General features: G+C 39.5%; 1 protein-coding gene across 4 annotated transcripts in view; it reads right to left on the minus strand.

Moving 5' to 3' along the window:
• The window catches only part of neo1a (neogenin 1a), a 206149-nt gene that overhangs the window by 131448 nt on the left and 55355 nt on the right, over nt 1-19346 (minus strand). For 3 of the 4 annotated variants that reach the window (XM_060853834.1, XM_060853833.1, XM_060853832.1), the window contains exon 2: nt 4949-5266. In XM_060853834.1, the coding sequence (XP_060709817.1) occupies nt 4949-5266 (318 nt within the window). Of the gene's footprint in view, nt 1-4948; nt 5267-12351; nt 12375-19346 lie in introns of those variants that run through there. The other variant, XM_060853835.1, reaches the window with a different exon arrangement.

Below are 19346 nucleotides of genomic sequence, written 5' to 3' on the forward strand. Positions count from 1 at the left end.
GCAGGACCTTCACATGAGCCCACTGTCACAATCGATGTCTACAGATATAATTTCACAATTTTTTTTGCTAGTGTTCAGCTCTGCACATACTATATTTTGCCACTTCATTCAGACTGCTAGTCTTCATTTGTGAACCTACACATTGACTACTCTTGGCTAATTAAAACATGCAGCATCATAGCAGACCATAAAACAAGCTTTATGGAGGCCATTCAAACGAGCTTGTTTTGTCATTCATGGTTTGCCCATCTCTTACCTCAGTTCATCACTTATAATAAATCACTTGCCTAATAAATAAATAATCAATCAGTCTCAGGTTTAGTAAATTTTAAACTGACTCTCAGCCTTAGCAGCATTTATGGGGAATAGAATTCCAAATTCCTACCATCCTTTCAAGGAAGGAATGTTTCCTGATATAGGAATAAAAGACGTGAGAGCAAGATTAGGTCATTCAGCCCCAAGAGCCTCTTTAGCCATTTACTAAGGTCACAACTGATCTGGTTGCGATCTCATGCCTATCCTCCAATGCCTTTGATTCCCTTGTCTATCAAAAACCTACCAAACTCAGTTCTGAATAAGTTCAATGACACCGTTTCCACTGTTTGTGGGGAACAGAATTCCACAGACTAATGAAACTTCTCATCTCCATCTTAAAAGTGAGAACTCTTGAACACAGATCTTCCAATTGGAAGACAGTTTCTGTAGCAATGTGCCCAGAAAAAAGGTGCTTCGGGTCACCTCAGAAGTCCTGATATACTGGCTACTTGAAGTAGACCTGGATGTTAACATTTCTGATGGGCAATTACCTGGCATCTAGGACCCTTTGTCAATATCTCCTACTTTGAATTCAATTCAGATAGCAACTGTGAACATAATTTTAAGATTATGGTCCCTTTTATAGGTTCTCACTTTACCAGAGAAAATAGTTTCCCTCTATCTAATTTTTAATCATCTAAAATGCATCACTCCTAAGCTTCTCAAAAAAATAGAACACGAGCAATGCAAGCTCTCTTTGATATTTAATCCATTTAGGCTTGGAGTCATTGTCAGTGTGCAGCCATTCCAAGACCTACACATCTTTTCTGAGGAGATCTGAATCCAGTCCCTTTCATACAATTGAATTCAATCTTATCCTTCTCTTGAGGAATCTTCTTGTACAAGTCAATGCATTGCAATCAACAGCAGGAACCCTTTTTTTAAAAACCTTCCAGCCTATGGCTGCTGAGAATAAATACAGCAGTTCTGCTGTTAGTGAACTGGAATCAGCCAACCTAAGCAGACAGCGGGTATCGAACCTGTGACTTTCTGCTCCATATGGCTTCAAATCACGTGGAGCTGTTACTTATGGGTAAGAATTCATTACATCAAATCATCTGCGCCAAACACATACAATATTTTTCTTCATATAATATGTCAAAAACTGTCAAATAAATTCTGTCGTACATAGCTGAGATGTACAAAGTCACCTCAGCCGGATTCTGTGCAATACCGAGGGAGTACCATATTGTTGGAGACGCCACCCTTTATTTCATGCATCAAATTGAGGGCCATAGTGTATGCTCCTATAGCTGAGTTGAAATATTCCATCTTCCAATTGGGTTTTTCTGTATTCAATACAGTAGCACATTGCCAACACAACACTCACCCCACTTTACAGCAATATACTGAATTGAGACATATTTACTGAAGTGGTAAAGTTCTACATAAATGTATATGTTCAAATATGGAAATACGTCTGGTGCAATTCTTGTATTTCTAACCACGAAATACTCATAGGCAACATTCTATTATATATTCAAATCAAAGCAAAATAGAGCAGATGTTGGAAATCTCAAATAAAAACAGAAAATGCAGGACAACTCAAGTAGATTAGATTAGATTACTTACAATGTGGAAACAGGCCCTTCGGCTCAACAAGTCCACACCGACCCGCCGAAGCGCAACCCACCCATACCCCTATATTTACCCCTTACCTAACACTACGGGCAATCTAGCATGGCCAACTCACCTGACCCGCACATCTTTGGACTGTGGGAGGAAAACGGAGCACCCGGAGGAAACCCATGCAGACACGGGGAGAATGTGCAAACTCCACACAGTCAGTCGCCTGAGTAGGGAATTGAACCCGGGTCTCAGGCGCTGTGAGGCAGCAGTGCTAACCACTGTGCCACCGTGCCGCCCATAATTCTGGCAGTATCTTTGAAGAAATGAAACAGATAATATTTTGAGCTGAAAGGTTCTACAAGAGTCAACAAGACTCCATCATACTGGAATGAGAGCAAGGACAATGTGGTCCAACTTCTGAAAACATCTACATTCTAACTTAGAGGCAAGTTTGCAAGCAACAGAGCCTCAGCTGACATGGGAAATCAACATTCAAAATCAATTATGAATTGTCAGAATTACTCAAAAGGCGAAAAAAAAATTGTATGTTAAATAAATGAATAAGAAAGGATATGAATTTTAATGCTTTGGTGTAACATCAGGAATGTAGACGTAGATCCCAAAAACTGGCAAATCATGTCAAACTGCACATCCCTTCAGCTGTTCACAACATCCTGTTTAAAAAAAAAGGTACTGACCAGATTCCATTAGCCAGCACTTGCAAAACTCATAACATAGTCTGTAACATTGGATATGATTTATGCGTCTGGACAACATTTGCTGGACAATCCTGAGCCTGAAGAATGATGCTGACAATCAATTTATGATGGTCAGGTGAACTCCCAATATAGCACAGTATGTTTACTGGATGATACATATTAATAAACCAAGTCCTAGTCTTTGCAAACAGAAATAACACGTATATTCACTGCAAAATCAAGGTGAAATGAGTGCAAAATCAAAAGCTTCAACAAAATGTTGAAATTCCATAACATTTGAATTAAAGATGCATCAAAAATAGGCATTTCAAACACTGACTGAAACAGATTTTAAAAAACTTACAGCTTATTACAATAAAAAATCCTTAATCTACTGCTTTCCATCACAGTGTGGAAAGCCTCAAGGGCTGTGATAAAGCATTTCCAGTGTAGACTATGGCATGTGAACTAGAGAGTTTCAAAGTTAGAGCCTGTTCACAGTCATGCCAGAGTGAATACTTCACCCAGGGTCGAAATTTTGGTAACATGCTGGTCAAGCGAGACTAGACAATGTAATGGAAAGCAACAGGTCCCTGGCAACAACAGAAGTGAACAGCGTTAGCAAAGGAGGAAAGGGACAAAATACTGAAGTGAGATGATAAGCTATTGGATATAATGTGCAGAACTGACAGTACTGGGGCTTCAACACATTATCCAAGAATTGGTACTATTCTGAAAACATTAAATTGATGGACATATGATAATTATTATATTCAGTTCAATCATTTCTACAATGACATGCCTGCGACACTGTATAATTTACTACAGACTAATAACATGCACAGTTCTGAGTTCCATCAGAGTGCCCCTGTGTAAGGCAAGAGCAAAGTCTCAACTCAATTTGCTAATTAGTAACAAGCTAGACATGGTGTGAAACTGAGTTCTGAAACACAATTTCAATTAAATTACTGAGAAAACTCAGCACTCGCAAATTTTACACTATATTTATTTATTTAGTTATTCAATTCAAATGCTGTCCAATTTACAAAACCCAATCCAGGTCAAAGGAAATTCCAGAATAAAAGGGAAAAAGGTTTTACACGTCTGAGCAGAACATAAATATTCCCTGGGTTCAGGATGGATTGAGCCATCTTAATGGATGTACAAAAACCTCACTCAACTTGAATTATTCAATCAGGAATGACACTGCTCACTGCATAGTCTTCCTTGCCTGACTGTAATGTCCACATACTACAACACTCTCATGTTTCAAACAGTAAATTCACCACCAGCATGAAAATAACCTACACAGACCATAAGCAGCACATTCACCCCATTCTCCACACTGAACAAAACAGCAGTTGAAACATTACAACTCATGTGAGTGCCCTTAGGCTAGAACTAGGACAGGGTTCGACTGAGGTTCCTCTACTTAATCCAACAAGAAACTGCCTACACAGGACTGGGTTTATGTACCAATAACTGAGAAAATGTTACATACCCCACTGCCTGAACTGACACTTGTAGAGGGCCAATGTAGTCAGCGATTGGAAAACAGTGGGGTCAAGAAACTAGCAAATGAGGTCCTTGAGACTGCTCTGCTTTTTTTAAGAAGTCCATAACAGGCCTGATTGCTATTGACCAGACAATGGTCCCAGGATATCAGGAACAATCTGTCTGATGCTTTTAAAGTTCTTATGGTAAAGCTAACCAGAAAATGCACTTGTTTTGTCTCTAAAGAGGACCAAATATTAAGTGCATACACTCTCCAAAAGCCCAAGAAAGCGCGACTTGAATTATTCCCTAGATTTTGGCAATTTGATAAGCTCTAGCGATAACCCGCGAGTAACTGCTTTAATGGGTATTATCATCATTGGACCAGCTTCTCGTGCTCTGCACAGTGTCGTAGGCAGGGCAGAGACAAGCATCCTATGTAAACATAGAAACCTACCAAAAGCCACTGAGACACCCAGAGGAAGAGATTTCATTTTCAATACTCTATTCCTACCTCTGCCACCCAGATTCTGCGATAAGAGTCGAAAAATACCAGCCACAGGTTGGCAGGAGCTAGATGCAAGGATGACCAAAATGACTGCCAGAGTTTAACCAGCTTGTTGCATACAATACTGGTAATGAGAATGGGTGAGAGGGGGCCATTTAATTTGCTTGAAACAAAAGGAGTAGGACAGTGATAATATTGAGTCCAGGAATGGGATTTAGAAGTTGAAGCTCTGGGCGCGTTCATGGCAAAGACTTGAAATTGGAAAAGATGACTGGAATGTAGAGGTTCCAGTATCTCAGCAGTAGCACAAATTACAGAGTAAATGGAGTGACCTCTGAGGGTAACGCTCCACAGTAGTACCCACCTGCCACTGTCACCTTTGCTGTCCGACTCACAATCGTCCCCAGGCTATCGATAGTAGCGACGCACTGATAAAATCCTTCATCAGGTTTGTGGTGTTTGGAATGTACTACGCTCTGTATTAACAGTGAACCTTCTGGAAGCATCTGCCTGCGTTCATCTGAAACCAGGTTTAGGAATGTCCCATCCTTTCTCCATTCAATTTTGGCCTTGGGTTCAGCAAACACTGAACAGTTCAGTATTACTGAGGCCCCCCGTATTGCTACTGTGTCTGCTGGCTCCACCGTGAAGTAGAAAGGGGTGAATGTTCGGATCATAGATTCTGTAGAGAAATGGAGAAGCAACATTAAATGAAAAAGTTACAATGTTTCTTCAAAATAAGCACCTTATGTCTTAATGAAAATTGCCCAATCTTGCAAAGAAATAACAGATCGTGATATGAGCATTACAACACAATCCTCAATGAGCTAGGAAACAAGCCAATGTGACACTTCTCTCCGAATGAAGGAATTAGCTGAAATTGCCACATTGCCTAGTGAACGAATGCACTGTCCAGTGTGCTACCAAGTGACTCAGAATAGCAAAGTCACAGGATCATCACACAAGTCTCAACACAATTAACAGATCTCAGCTGCAGCCAGCATTCATTTCAGTACAAAGAAGATGGGAGATTGACCGTGATTCTAATTCCTTGTGGCCATTCAAAGAGTTCATGAAGAAAGCAAATGCTTGGATGCCATAACATGGTGAAATCTGCTTTGTTGCCCCAGTGCCTAGCTCCTCGAGATTAAAGTGCCATTGTTACTCTCATCATGTCCACATGAATGCAGTCATTTGGCTGAGGGAGAAGAAAGCTGCTTGAACCCAGGAAGTTATATTGCTGCAAAGGTGAGAGCCTTCAGGACAAGGAGGAAGAAGGAATGAAATGGTAAATGTGGCTGGGAAGAGAGTGAAATAATTAAGGATGGAGATTTGCAGGTATGACTGGAGGCTGCAGCAAAGCTCAATGGAAAGCACTATTTACATCTCAGAAATGCGAATCAGATGCACATTGAGACTATGCTTCTACTATCTAAAAATTCACCATATGGACATATGAGATGCAGCCTGACACTTACTTATTAATGTGAAATAAAGCCCATTGTTCTCACTGCAAATCTGTCATTTGGGCCCTCGAATATTTTGCTGAGAAATAATCAACACATCGAACACCTGTGCTGCGCTGGGTCTTGTTAGTGGCTCTAAGCACTCCCTGCTTGTTTCACTTTGCTTCAACTAATCCAATGCCTCATCAAATTTCAGACAAACTTGTTAGACTTATAACCAAGCTATAAGCTCAGAAAATTCATGGATGTTTGTGCCAGTGACATACTCCTTCCCAGTAACAACACCTCCAAGTAACTCTGACTCTTAGAAGATAGTTCTACAGTAATATCTGGAACTCTTAAACCATTCTGCTTCCCTCATGGTCTGGTGACTGCAATGTCCTCATTGTGAAGGGGGCTAAGACAAAGTGGTAATGTTACTGGACTAGAAAAACCCAAACCTTCACTGGAACTGGGAAAATGAGAAATGTAATATTACACTACATTTTTAACTTTCTCCAATTCTGATAGAAGGCCAAAAGGTTTATTGTTTCTCTCCACAGATGTGGCCATAATACGATTTTTCCCATTATTTCAGCTTCCATCCCATCACAGAATAACTGATTTCCAGGACTGAGTCCCATTCATCAGCAATCTCTACAATCCATAACCAACCTATGCTCAGGTAAGGGGCCAACAGAGAGCCCAATCCTGGTAATTCCTGTTCGGATCATGGATCTCGGTGGGGATAAAGACTGTTTTCCATAGTTAAAGAGCCCATTATTGTTTTTCATGAACCTTCTACCTGCCAGCACCGTCAGGAACTGTCCTCCAGTGAGAGTCAGCACCTTCAGGAACTGTATCCCAGTGAGAGTCAGCCTCTTCAGGAACTGTATCCCAGTGAGAGTCAGCACCTTCAGGAACTGTATCCCAGTGAGAGTCAGCCTCTTCAGGAACTGTATCCCAGTGAGAGTCAGCACCTTCAGGAACTATGTCCCAGTGAGAGACAGCACCTTCAGGAACTGTATCCCAGTGAGAGTCAGCCCCTTCAGGAACTGTGTCCCAGTGAGAGTCAGCCCCTTCAGGAGTGGAGTGTGCAAGTGTTGTGGGAAGAATTAAGACATCAATCCAGTGAAGATTTGTACTAAAACTTTCTTCCCATTTCCTGTAAATCATAAATATGATTCAGCATCTAAAAGTTGGAGCAGTGGTACGTACCCCACCTGTGGGATGGGAAGGTCAACTAAGTTGCAACCCTAGAAATGAAATGCACCACAAGCTTCTCCACTCCTCACTAAATCCTTAACTAATTTTATTTTTTCTAATTTACTAATTAAATGTACTCTCAACAAAATCATTGCAATTTTTAATGTCCTCAAAAATGGTTAGTATAATACTAAAACACACATAAGTGTACAAATGCACTCTTTTGGAAAAATGGCATTTTGTTTTTATCATGGTGACCGGGGTTTTTGACAAAATGGTTGGTAGCACCTAAGATACAGAAGATGTGAATGGCTGGGTCAGTGGACAGGATAGTGAAGGCCATCTACACAATCTTCATCAGATACTGCCAATGGTTGCTCAAAAGCTGTCGGGCCCCAATGAGTCTTCATTCCAAGCAACTTGTGTTTATACAAATATTTCTGCTGATGTAACTTCGCCTTCAGCTTATGAGGTCAAAATGTAAGACTACATAGTAACCTGGAAATAAAATATGAAGAACAGAATTAGGCTTATTTCAGATATAATCACACAGTCTGTCGTAATTCAAGGGAACAATGATGATAGTTCATCTAGGTGACATAGTCCAGGTTGACAAGAGAAGCAGTGTGGATCTTTCAGGTGCTTCTAAAATTGTAGGCTTAGTTAAAGATTTATTATGTACATATTTTAAAGTTATTACAGTATTTATAGTTTACTAATACAAGATTTTTATTCATTTTGTTTCATTAACATTCAAAAACCAAAAAAGCCATTCAAAAAAAAATCACATTTTGTTTTAAATGTACCTTTTCCAAAATGAGCTTTACACGACCCACAGTGAACACAGGATTTTTTATTCTAAATTCACAAGTTAAACAAGCCTATGTGCTTTAGAAGGCTTTCTTTAACAGTGCAAAGGTTTTCTTTTTCAAATCCGAAGTTTTTTTAAAATTAAGGAGTTGTGTTTTCATGCCAGGGAGTCCAACACATGGTTGGATCTGGAGAAGATTTCTTTTTGTTTGAGGAATTTATTGAAGAGGAGTCTTTTTTATTCAGTTAATCAGCTACTTGGTTGATTTTATTTAAGTGTTATATGTTTGATATATATATTCTGAATTTATTCTATTTTAACTTTTTTTCTGTAGGTAATGAAGGGTAACTTATATGTAAGGTGCTACTGAAACATCTTTTTAAGCTTAGTATTATTAAGAGCACATATGAAACACAGAGTAAGATGGCTGGTAGATTTAGAAAAGTTATTACACTGCAGGATCAGTCAGATGGATGGATAACTGTTGAGAAAAGTAAGAATGTAGTTCAAAAGTCTCCGGTGGCTATTCCTCTATCAAATAGGGATTGAGTTTTTGGAACTGTAAAAAGGGATAGTCTCTCTGAGGAAAATGGAAAGGGCAATCTGTTTTTGGACACTTGGAATGATTATTATGCCATAGAGCATTTGACAAGATTTAATAGAATTATTGTTAACGGGGACTCTACTGTCAGGAGCATAGATAGTGGCAGTGAGCGTAAATTTAGGATGGTTTGTGGCTTTCCTGGTGCTGTTTTAAGGACGTTATCTCCAAAAGTTTCAAACATATTCTGAAAGGTGAGACTGAGAAGCCAGTAATTATTGTATACATTGCTAGGAATGATTTTATCAGGAAAAGATTAAAGCAGTACAGTGTGAATTTAAGAGGTTTGGTAAAAGATCAAAAATAGAATCTTAAAAGTAGTAATTTTTGGTTTACTCCCAATGCCAAACTCAAATGAGGGAAGGAACAAAAGGTTAAAGGAGACAAATCAACGGCTGAAGAACTGGTGTACTGTTTAGGAGTTCAGGTTTTTGGACAATTAGAATATCTTGTGTGATAGAAAAGACCCAAAAAGGATGAGTCTAACCTAAACTGGAAAGGGAACAGCACCTTAGCAGGGTGATTTGCTCATTCCATTATGGGAGACTTTATACTGAAAGAGACGGGGAGTGGAAGAATTCAAAGCTGCAGTGTAACTAGAAAGATCGGTGGGGAAGGTTCTGAATGTGAGGAAAGCACATCATGTAGAAAAGAAAGATCGATAGAGTCAAGAGTATGTGGTAACTCTGAAGAACTAAATGGCATTTATTTTGGTGCAAGGAGTCTTACAGGTGAGACAGATGAACTCGAGGCATATTTAAGAACATGGGATTGGGTTGTCATAGCTATTCCAGAAACTTGGCTGGAGAGATGGACAACACTGGCAGCCCAATGCTTCAGGTTTTAGATGCTACAGGAAGGATAGAAAAGGAGGCAAGAAAGGGGGTGAGTGGTGGCTTTTTTGATTGAGGATTACATTACTGCTGTAACTAGGGAAGATATTTCTGAAAAATCATCCAGTAAAAATATATATGTAGAAATTACAAATCAGAAAGGAAAGATCACTTTTATGGAATTATACTATAGGTCCCCCAATAGTAAGAGGGAAATTGAGAAACAAATATGGAGAGAGATCTCTGATATGTGGAAGCAAAAAAAGGTTGCAATAATGGGGGATGTTAATTTTCCAAACATTGACTGTGGCTATCATAGTGTTAAAGGTTTGGATGGTGAAGAATTTGTTCAATGGGTTCAAGAAAATTTATCATCATCAATATTTGGATGCTCCTTCTAGAGAAGGAGCAAAATTAGAACTTCTTCTGGGCAATAAGACAGGGCAGGTGACTGAAGTTAAAAATGGGGGGACGCTTTGGGTCTAGCCATCATGGTTCTATTAGTTTCAAAATAGTTATGGAAAAGGATAAGCCTTCCATAAAAGTTAAAGCTTTTAACTGGACTAAGGCAAATTTTAATGATATGAGACAAGAACTTTCAAAAGTTGATTGGAGTAGACTGTTCACAGGTAAAAGGATGTCTGACAAGTGGAAAGTGTTTAAGAATGTGATGATGAGAGTTCCTTAGAGTGAAGGGTGAGGCTGCTAAGATTAAGGAACAATGGATGAATATAGATATTGGGGTTCCAATCAGGAATAAAAGAGAATCTTATTTTATATAAAGACAACTTGGTTCAATTGAATCTCTTAATCAATATAAACAAGATAGGGTCATTCTTAAGAGAGAAATCAGGAAGGCAAAGAGGGAACGTGAGATAGCATTGGCAGATAAGGTTAAGGATAATCCAAAGAAATTCTACAAATACATCAAGAGCAAGAGGGTAAGTAGGGAGAGAGTAGGGCCTCTTAAAGATCAAGGTGGTCATCTTTGTGTTGAGCCCAATAGATGGGAGATACTAAATGAATATTTCCTGTCAGTTTTTACTGTGGATAAAGAAACAGAGTCTAGAGAATGCAGACAAATAAATTTTGATGTTTTAAAAACAGTTCACATTACAGAAGAGGAAATTTAGGAGGTCTTCGAGAATATTAAGGTGGATAAATCTCCAGGACCTGATCTAATGTATCCCAGAAAGTTTTAGCAAATAAGACAGGAAATTAAAAGACCCCTTGCTGAAATATTTGCATCATCTCCAAGCACAGGTGAAGTGCCTGATGACTGGAGGGTTGTTAATGTTGCACCTCAGTTTAAGAAAAGGTTGTAAGGAGAAACCGGGGAACTATAGACATGTGTGAGTCAGTCTTCAGTTGTGGGTAAATTGTTGGAGGTAATTATAAAAGATAGGATTTATGGACATTTAGCGAGGCAAAAATTGATTAAGGATAGTCAGCATGGTTTTGTGTAAGGAAAATCATGTCTCACAAACTTGATTGAGTTCTTTTGCGGAAGTTAACAAAAGATTGATGATGGCAGAGCAGTAGACGTTGTTTATTTGGATTTTAGTAAAGCCTTTGACAAAGTCCTGCCTGGTAGACTGATTAGTAAAGTTAGGTCTCATGAGATTCAGAACGAGCTTGCCAATTGCTTCCATAATTGGCTTAATGGCAGGAGACAGAGTAATGGTGGAGGGTTGCTTTGCGAACTGAAGGCATGTGATCAGTGGTGTTCCACAGAGATCAGCCCTGGATTCTCTTTCGTTTGTCAGTTATATAACTGATTTGGATATGAATATAGAAGGCATGGTTAGTAAGTTTGTGGACGACACCAAAATTGGTGGTATAGTAGACAGTGAAGGTTTTCTAAGATTACAAAAGGATTATCAAATGGGTCAATGGGCTGAAAAATGGCAGATGGAGTTCAATCTGGATAAATGCAAGTTATTGCATTTTAAGACAAGGGTGGAGCTTATACAATTAAAGGTAGGGCCTTGGGTAGTGTTATAGAACAGAGGGACCTAGGGGTGCATGTACATAATTGTTTAAAGTTTGTGTCACACATAGACAGGGTGGTTAAAAAGGCATTTGGCAAGCTTGCTTTCATTGCTCAGTCCTTTAAGTACAGGAGTTGGGACAGGGGTGGGGAACCTGCGGCCTGCTAGGCCATTGTGTGTGGCCTTTTGAATTAATCCAAATTTTGCAGAACAAATCTTTTATTCTTTTATTAATATGTTTTTTGTCCTTTATTATTTTCATTTTAATCTTAAAATGAATGTACTTAAAATACCAGAAAGTAAAAGAAAATTCAATGAATAATCCTCACAGACTGAATGCCACAATTAAAAAAATTGCTAAGTCATAAGGCTCCTATAGAACTACAGATGGAATTGATTGATCTCTCAGAAGATGACATTTTAAAATCCTTATTTTGACGCTAAGAAAGATCCGATTGAAATATGGAAAAATGAAATAGAATCCCCATGCCTTCGGCAATATGCACAAAAAATGCTTTCTTGCTTTTCAACCACTTATTGCTGTGAATCTACATTCTCCTACTTAACCAAAATAAAGACGCCCTTAAGGTCACAAATGACAGATACCCATCTTTAGGATCAGCTAAAACTGCAGACCTCCACGCTGCAACCAAATATTCAAATGCTTTCCTACAAAAAGCAGTCACAACAAAGTCATTAAAAGGTTAGTTCACTTCAGAATTAACTTTTGTTTTCATATTTTGAGTTAGTTAGTACATAGTAGTTAGATTTTTACAAAATAATGTGAATTTTGAAGAATATATAATTGAAGTTTCTTGGAGCAGCCTTGTTAGATTACAACTAACATAATGCAACCTTCCAACATGAAAAGGTTCCCCACCTCTGGGTGAAGGTTGTACAGGACATTGGTGAGGCCTCTTCTGGAGTACGGTGTCTAGTTCTGGTCATCCAGTTATAGAAGGAAATTATCAATCTGGAGAGGATTCAGAAGAGATTTACCAGGATGTTGCTCAGTATGCAAGGTTTGAGTTACAGAGAAAAGCTGGATAGCTTGGGACTCTTTCCACTGGAGCATAGGAGATTGAGAGAGGATCTTATGTAAGTTTATAAAATAAATTAGAATTATAGATAGAATTATTGGTAGTTGTCTTTTTTCCTGGGATGGGGAATTTCATGACTAGGCAACATTTTGTTTTAAAGTGAGAGGAGAGAGATTTTAAAAAACATGAGGCTTTGTTTTTTGTACACAGTGTGGAATGAACCTCCTGGAAAGGTGGTGAACGTGGGTACAATGACAATGTCTATGGTCACTGAAACTAATTATCACACGGTAGCATTACCGGGGTTTATTCAATGAGCTGGGGACCGTCAGTGGGTTGCCACTGCATCACCTTGAATAGGTATCTCAAGCCGGAGGTTTAAAAAGGGAGGAACAAAGGCACTATACTACAGAAGATTGCACGTGGAGATATGTACAAGTTTGTTGGAAGGAATCAGGATGATGTACAAGTCTCGCTCTCACTGCCTTGTAAACTTCTAATTTGTAAGCACATAATTAGGAGTTGTTCTGAGGCTCCCACATTCTTGTTCAGAGGATATTGAAGATCTCATGGTACTACCGGTACAGCATCCCCAGTCAATAATCCTTCCCTCACTAAACAAAACCAAACTATAATCGGTGGAATGTTATGGTACATATAATGGATGATGCATTTGCCAAGATTATAGTGTCAGCTCCATTTCAAATAGTTCACTGTACCTGAAGCTCATTGAAATGTTTGAGGGCCTTTTTTCCTTTTCCTGGCCCAATAAATACTGCCCCCACATTTGCCTCCCCACACAAAAATATCAATGCCCATATTAAAATTAAATTGGCTTAAACAAGAGCATGTCAGCACAAAGTTCAAATTTCATATGGGAAGTCTTTCTCTGTCTTCATATTCAATATGGGCTGCCCTTACTCCCAGATATCGACTCAGACAGCAGCATTGAAGGAGTCCAATTATTTTGTTAGAGAAGACCCGATAATGTAAATAGCATGTTGAATATGCTGTCTAGAGAGTAACTTTAGTAATGCAATATATTGACTTGGAGGAGTCACTTAACCCAACAGTATAAGCAAAGTGGATTCAAAATACAGATGCAGCTAAGTAATCCTCTTGCAGGGTTTCACCCAGTAACACCTCCCAGCCTGTACCGAGTGTGTCTTGTCTGGTACCACTGCAACTGCCTCTTACTCAGACTCAATGAGCTCTTCAAGCTGGATATTGTGAGGATTTTTATTATAACAGAAGGTACAGATATATGAATTAAATTATTGCTATATCTCCCAGTGATGGCGATAGGTTCTCTGAAACAATACTTGGAGGTGGTTGATTTGAAAAGAGTTGCACATGCTCACATTATTTCTATCAAATTGTGACAAGCTTCTGGAAAGATCACTCCTGACAGCCCTTGATACAGTCCTCCAGTTTCCTTGCATAAGATGTCTTATGCCATTTCCTGGCCCAATCAATACTGCTATCTGTACCTCAAAGCTAAACTCATCTCACTGAGCAGAAATGCTCTCAAGATTTCTCTGGTTGACTTGAATCAATCACAGAGTTGTACAAAACAGAAACAGACTCTTTTTGGTCCAGCTAGTCCTCACCAACCACGTTCTCAAACTGAACTAGTCCCACCTGCCTGCATTTGGTCCATATCTCTCCAGACCTTTCCTATTCATGTAATTACCCAAAGGTCTTATAAGTGTTGTAACTGTATTTGCATCCACCACTCTCTGGCAGTTCATTTCAGCACATGAACCACTCTCTGCATAAAAACAATGTCCTTCACGTCCTTTTTAAATTTTTCTCTCACATTGAAAATATGCCCCATTGTTTTGCAGTCCCCCATCCTAAGAAAAAGACCGTTGCTGTTCACCTTACCTTTGTCCCTCATGATTGTATAAACTTCTATAAAGGTTACCCCTCAGCCTCCTACCCTCCAGCGAAAAACGTTCCAATTTATCAGCCTTTTTTTTTAACTTAAACCCTCTAATGCAGACAACATCTTGGTAAATCTCTTCTGAACCTTCTGCAGCTTAACAATATACCTTCCTGACCAACCTCAACATGATGTTCAAATTCTTTTACTCAAAGGTCTGAGCAACAAAAGTGAGGGTGCTAAACACTTTCCTTCATTATTGACTGCACACCTTGGTTGTCTGTTAGCCCAGACCCTTCGTTCACTCAATCCTCAGCATCACCTTTGAAACCAGATTTCACCTCTCATGAACATACTGACGCTTTGCTGAGGTATGGCTCCACAGGCATCGACAGACTTTTACTGTGGTGTCTTATTCTGTCTGTGTAAGCTCAGACAGTGATCACTAACTCTCCAGAATGTTCTAGCTGAGTCTAATACAATGCACACGAGGGTATTGCATTATAACCCACCAGCAATGACTAAAATTCACATTCAGTGAGGGCTGGGGGAGGATGGTCTCACATGCTCACATATACATCATCTCATTAACATTTCAAGAAGTGATGAACTCAGTTAGGGCTAATTGTCCTTGATCAGCTCCCGAATGAGGAGTTCACTACATTACAACCAATGAACTAATACTTTCTTACCCTGACCACATTTTCTAACTTGAGGTCATTGTACTTGATGACAATTAAAATCACTCCACCCTTACAAGAAGCCCTTGGGAGCCAACACTTCCACAGAACAAAGGTTACTGAGTATGGATATAATTAGAATGTAGAACACAAGGCACTGAGCAGCCTGTCTTTAGGTATCTGCTGCTATACAGGCTTACTGAAGCTGTGTGTTTGCAACACTGAAGCCTTTATAACAATGGGAAGCAGTGAAATTGAGAGGAACTAGCCAGAAACTGAAGTAGTCACAAGACAAGAGAGAGGCAAATGCAGCAGAAAGCCAGAGCACTGGGCAGAGACCAGACCATTGCTGAGGTGCTAATCACTCAAAATCAGCTCCACTGGACAGGACAAGTTGTATGTATGCAAGACTCCACTGACCAAAAGAGGGAAAGCTCAGAACACATAACAGACATTGTCAGGAATGGACAGATGCAAAATCAAGGCAACAGAACAAGTCTGCAAACCATCAAAGAGGAAGCAGGAGAGACGACATTTGAGATCTGAATGTTTCATCAGTCCTACTCATCTGAGGCTGCTTGACTTCCTCTGCTTTATCCAGCTCCACACTTTATCAACTCTGAGTTTCCAGCATCTGCAGTCCTCACTATCTCAAAATCACCAGACAACCTTCTATACCAAACTCTGAAGCATTACCTGACCTGAATATTGTACAGTTTGCAGGTCATACGTTGGATTCATCAGGCAGCTCAGAACCTATTGAACTAGAGTGGAAGCACATTGTCCTTAATTTTAAGAAACTGCCTGAGAGAAAGGGCAGACCACAAGAAGGGACAGAAAAGCATAAAGCAGAAAGAAACAAATGGACGACAGAAATAAAGAAAGCTGGTACAGGGAAGCAGTGAATTAAATAGAAACATGAAATATAAGGAAGCGAGACATAAACACACGTTAGAGACAAAAAGAGATAAGTGCATCAGAGATTTAAAAATATGGAATAATAGAGCTGTATAATGGAGAACAGATAAAGAAGGGGTTGGTCACAGAAATGATTCAAGATTAAGTTCAACAATTTGCAAACAAACTTATTCCATCAAACCGGTTTCCTCTTACTGACCCACAGTGTGAATGAAGGAGTGTGTCCTGAATTTCAGCATTTTCCACAGTTGGTATTTCCCAGCACTGTGAATAAGCAATATCCACTATCCCTTAACAAATATCACAGGGACTGAAACACAACAAGAGTTTTTGTTAGAACTCCACACTCCAAGTTACATTTGCCCCTGTATATAACACACTTCTTGTTTTCATGATTTGGAGTTGCCAGTATTAGACTGGCATAGACGAAGATAAAAACCACACAACACCAGGAAATAGTCCAACAGGTTTATTTGGAAGCACTAGTTTTCGTAGCGCAACCGCCTGATAAAGGAGCAGTACTCTGAAAGCTAGTACTTCCAAATAAGCCTGTTGGACTATAACCTGATGTTGTATGATTTTTAACTTTGTCCACGCCAGTCCAACACCGGCACCTCCACATCATCACATGATAAGATGACCAGGCTTTTTCAAAAAGTACTTAATTCAGCATCGGGTTGCAAAAGGTGTTACATAAATGCAAATTCTTCCTCCAAAGCACAGGCTTATAATCAAAGCTGAACCTGCGATTATATCCGCAGGCAGACTGACTATCTGGGTTCACCCCTTCACCATTCCTTTGACTGTCAATCACTGTTCTGATACAAGGAGCTAACATTGCTTTCACAGGATTCAGGACTCAAACTAGTAGTCCCATCAACATGCCCCTGATCTGTCATAGAACCACAGAGTCTAGGAGAAGGAGATGGCCAATTGGCCTTTCAAGCCTACTCTGCATTCAATGTGATCCTGGCTCATCATCCAACTCAGTACCCTGTTCCCACTTTCTCCCCCATATCCTTTGATCCCTTTACCCCTTCAAATTATTTCCCTCTCTTTCTTGAAAACATTCCATACTTTGGCCTCAACCAATTTCTGAAGCAGAAAATTCCACAAGCTGCACTCCCTCAATAATCATCTTCGTCCTAAAAGGTCTAACCCTTACCCACAATTGTGACTTCTGGCTATAGACGCCCTAGTCAGAGAACATCCTTCTCAAATCTACCCTGCCTAATCCTGTTAGAATTTTAACGATTTCTAGAAAACCCCCTGATTCTTCTAAACTCCAGTGAATATAATCCTAATCAATCCAGTCTCTCCCTGTACATCAATCCTAGGAATATGTCTAGAACACCTTTGCTGCACTCCCTCAATAATCAGAACATCCTTCTTCAGACAAGGAGACCAAAACAGCACACAATACTCCAGGTTTGTTCTTACCAAGACCTTGTGTTCTTGCAGCAAGATATCCCTGCTGCTGTACTCGAATCCTCTCACTATGAAAGCTAACATACCATTTGCCTTCTTCACCGCCTGCTGCATCTGCATGTTTACTCTTTACGACTAGTCTTATTGTAATTCCCCTTTCCCAATCTACCGCAATTTTGATTAAATTTGCCTTCCCGCTTTGCTACCAACGAGGATTACCTCTCATTTACCCACATTATGTTATCTGTCATGCATTTACCTAGTTAATCAACTTGCCCAATCAAAGTGAATCTTCTCTGCATCCTCCTTCTAACATACCCTCCCACTCAATTTTGTGTCATCTGCATGGAGATATCACTCTATGAGTGATGATAGTTCCCTCATCCAAATAATTGACTTATATTGTGAATGGCTGGGGTCGCAGTATTGATCCCTGCGGTATCGCACTAGTCACTGCCTGCCACTCAGAAAAAGATCCATGTATTCCTACTCTGTGTTTTCTGCCTGCCAACCAATTCTCAATCCATTTCAGAGCATGACTATCAATTGCACTCACTTCAGTTTTACATGCTAATCGTTTATGTGGATAAGATTGAAAGCATTCTGAAAATCCAAGTAAACCATATCCATTGGCTCCCTCTTATCCACTGCACGAGTTTCATCCTCAAAAACTTCCAGCAGATTTGTTAAGTACAATTTCCCCTTCGTAAATCTATGCTGACTGTCTTATCTTGTCACTATCTTCCAAGTGCTCTGTTGTTACATCTTTTATAATAGACACTAACAATTTTCCTGCAAATGATGTCAAGCTAACAAGGAACTAAAAAGCGGATAGCCTGTGTTTGTCTGATCAAATTTGAGGAACTACAAGGGAATAATCCCAACTTTGCCCCCAAATGAATGACAGAGAAACTAGACCATCAGGTGGGAAATATTTGGTAAACAAACTGCAGGAAAGCACAGAACAGCTTCTGAATGACAGCAACATTGGAAAAAGATAGTTCCATTGGGATTAGGAAGAGCTGGAAAGATCCCAGTAAGTCACAAGATAAGTGAGATAAATGGTAAGCTATGAAGGGCTTTAAATGCAAAAAAAAATTATAAAGTCAAGTTATGTTGAGAACAGAGCTGAGATAGATCAGCAAACACAAAAGGCATGAACTGGGCTTAGTTTTTTAAAACTTCTTTCAGAGGATGTGAGTGTCTCTGGCTGGGTCAGCATTTATTGTGTATTCTGAACGGCCTTGAGCAGGTAGCGTAGTTCACCCATATTGCTATAAGGGACAGAGTTCCAGCATTTTGATCCAATGATAATGAAGGAACAGCAAAATAGTTTCAAATGTTTGCAGTGAATTGATGTAAAATTGGCAGAGTTTTGGATGACTTAAAGTTTACAGAAGGTAGATGCGAGGCCAAACAACAGAGTACTAGAATAACTTTGTCTAGAATGAACATTAACTTGGAGGATTTCAGCATGGGAAGGCTATATCATAGCAGTGGAACTGGATAGGAACACAAAAGGCTAGGCAATAGTTTGGAGACACAAGTTCAAATTTGGGAATTGGATCCAGTACATCAAGTACAACTGAAAAAGATGATGTAAAATAACAAGTGGTCATCAAAGCCCAGCTGATTTAACTACGGCCTTCAGGGAAGGAAATTTGCCATCTTTTTACCCAGTATGGCCTACACATGATTCCACATCTACAACAACATGGATGACTCTTAGTTGTCCATTGATGCCAAATGTTGTCAATACCACATTCTCCAAAATAATTACAGCCAGATAATAAATGCTGGTCTAGCCAGCAACTTCCAGATCCTCAGAATGAATTTTTTAAAATGCAAATAAAGCAGAGGCAGAACCAGGTAATCTTGTTGAGTTAGATGCAGCTGGATTTGAAAATGGAGCATTTGTCCAGTC

Source organism: Hemiscyllium ocellatum, chromosome 42 (assembly GCF_020745735.1).
Source record: "Hemiscyllium ocellatum isolate sHemOce1 chromosome 42, sHemOce1.pat.X.cur, whole genome shotgun sequence".
Classification (NCBI taxonomy): Eukaryota; Metazoa; Chordata; class Chondrichthyes; order Orectolobiformes; family Hemiscylliidae; genus Hemiscyllium; species Hemiscyllium ocellatum.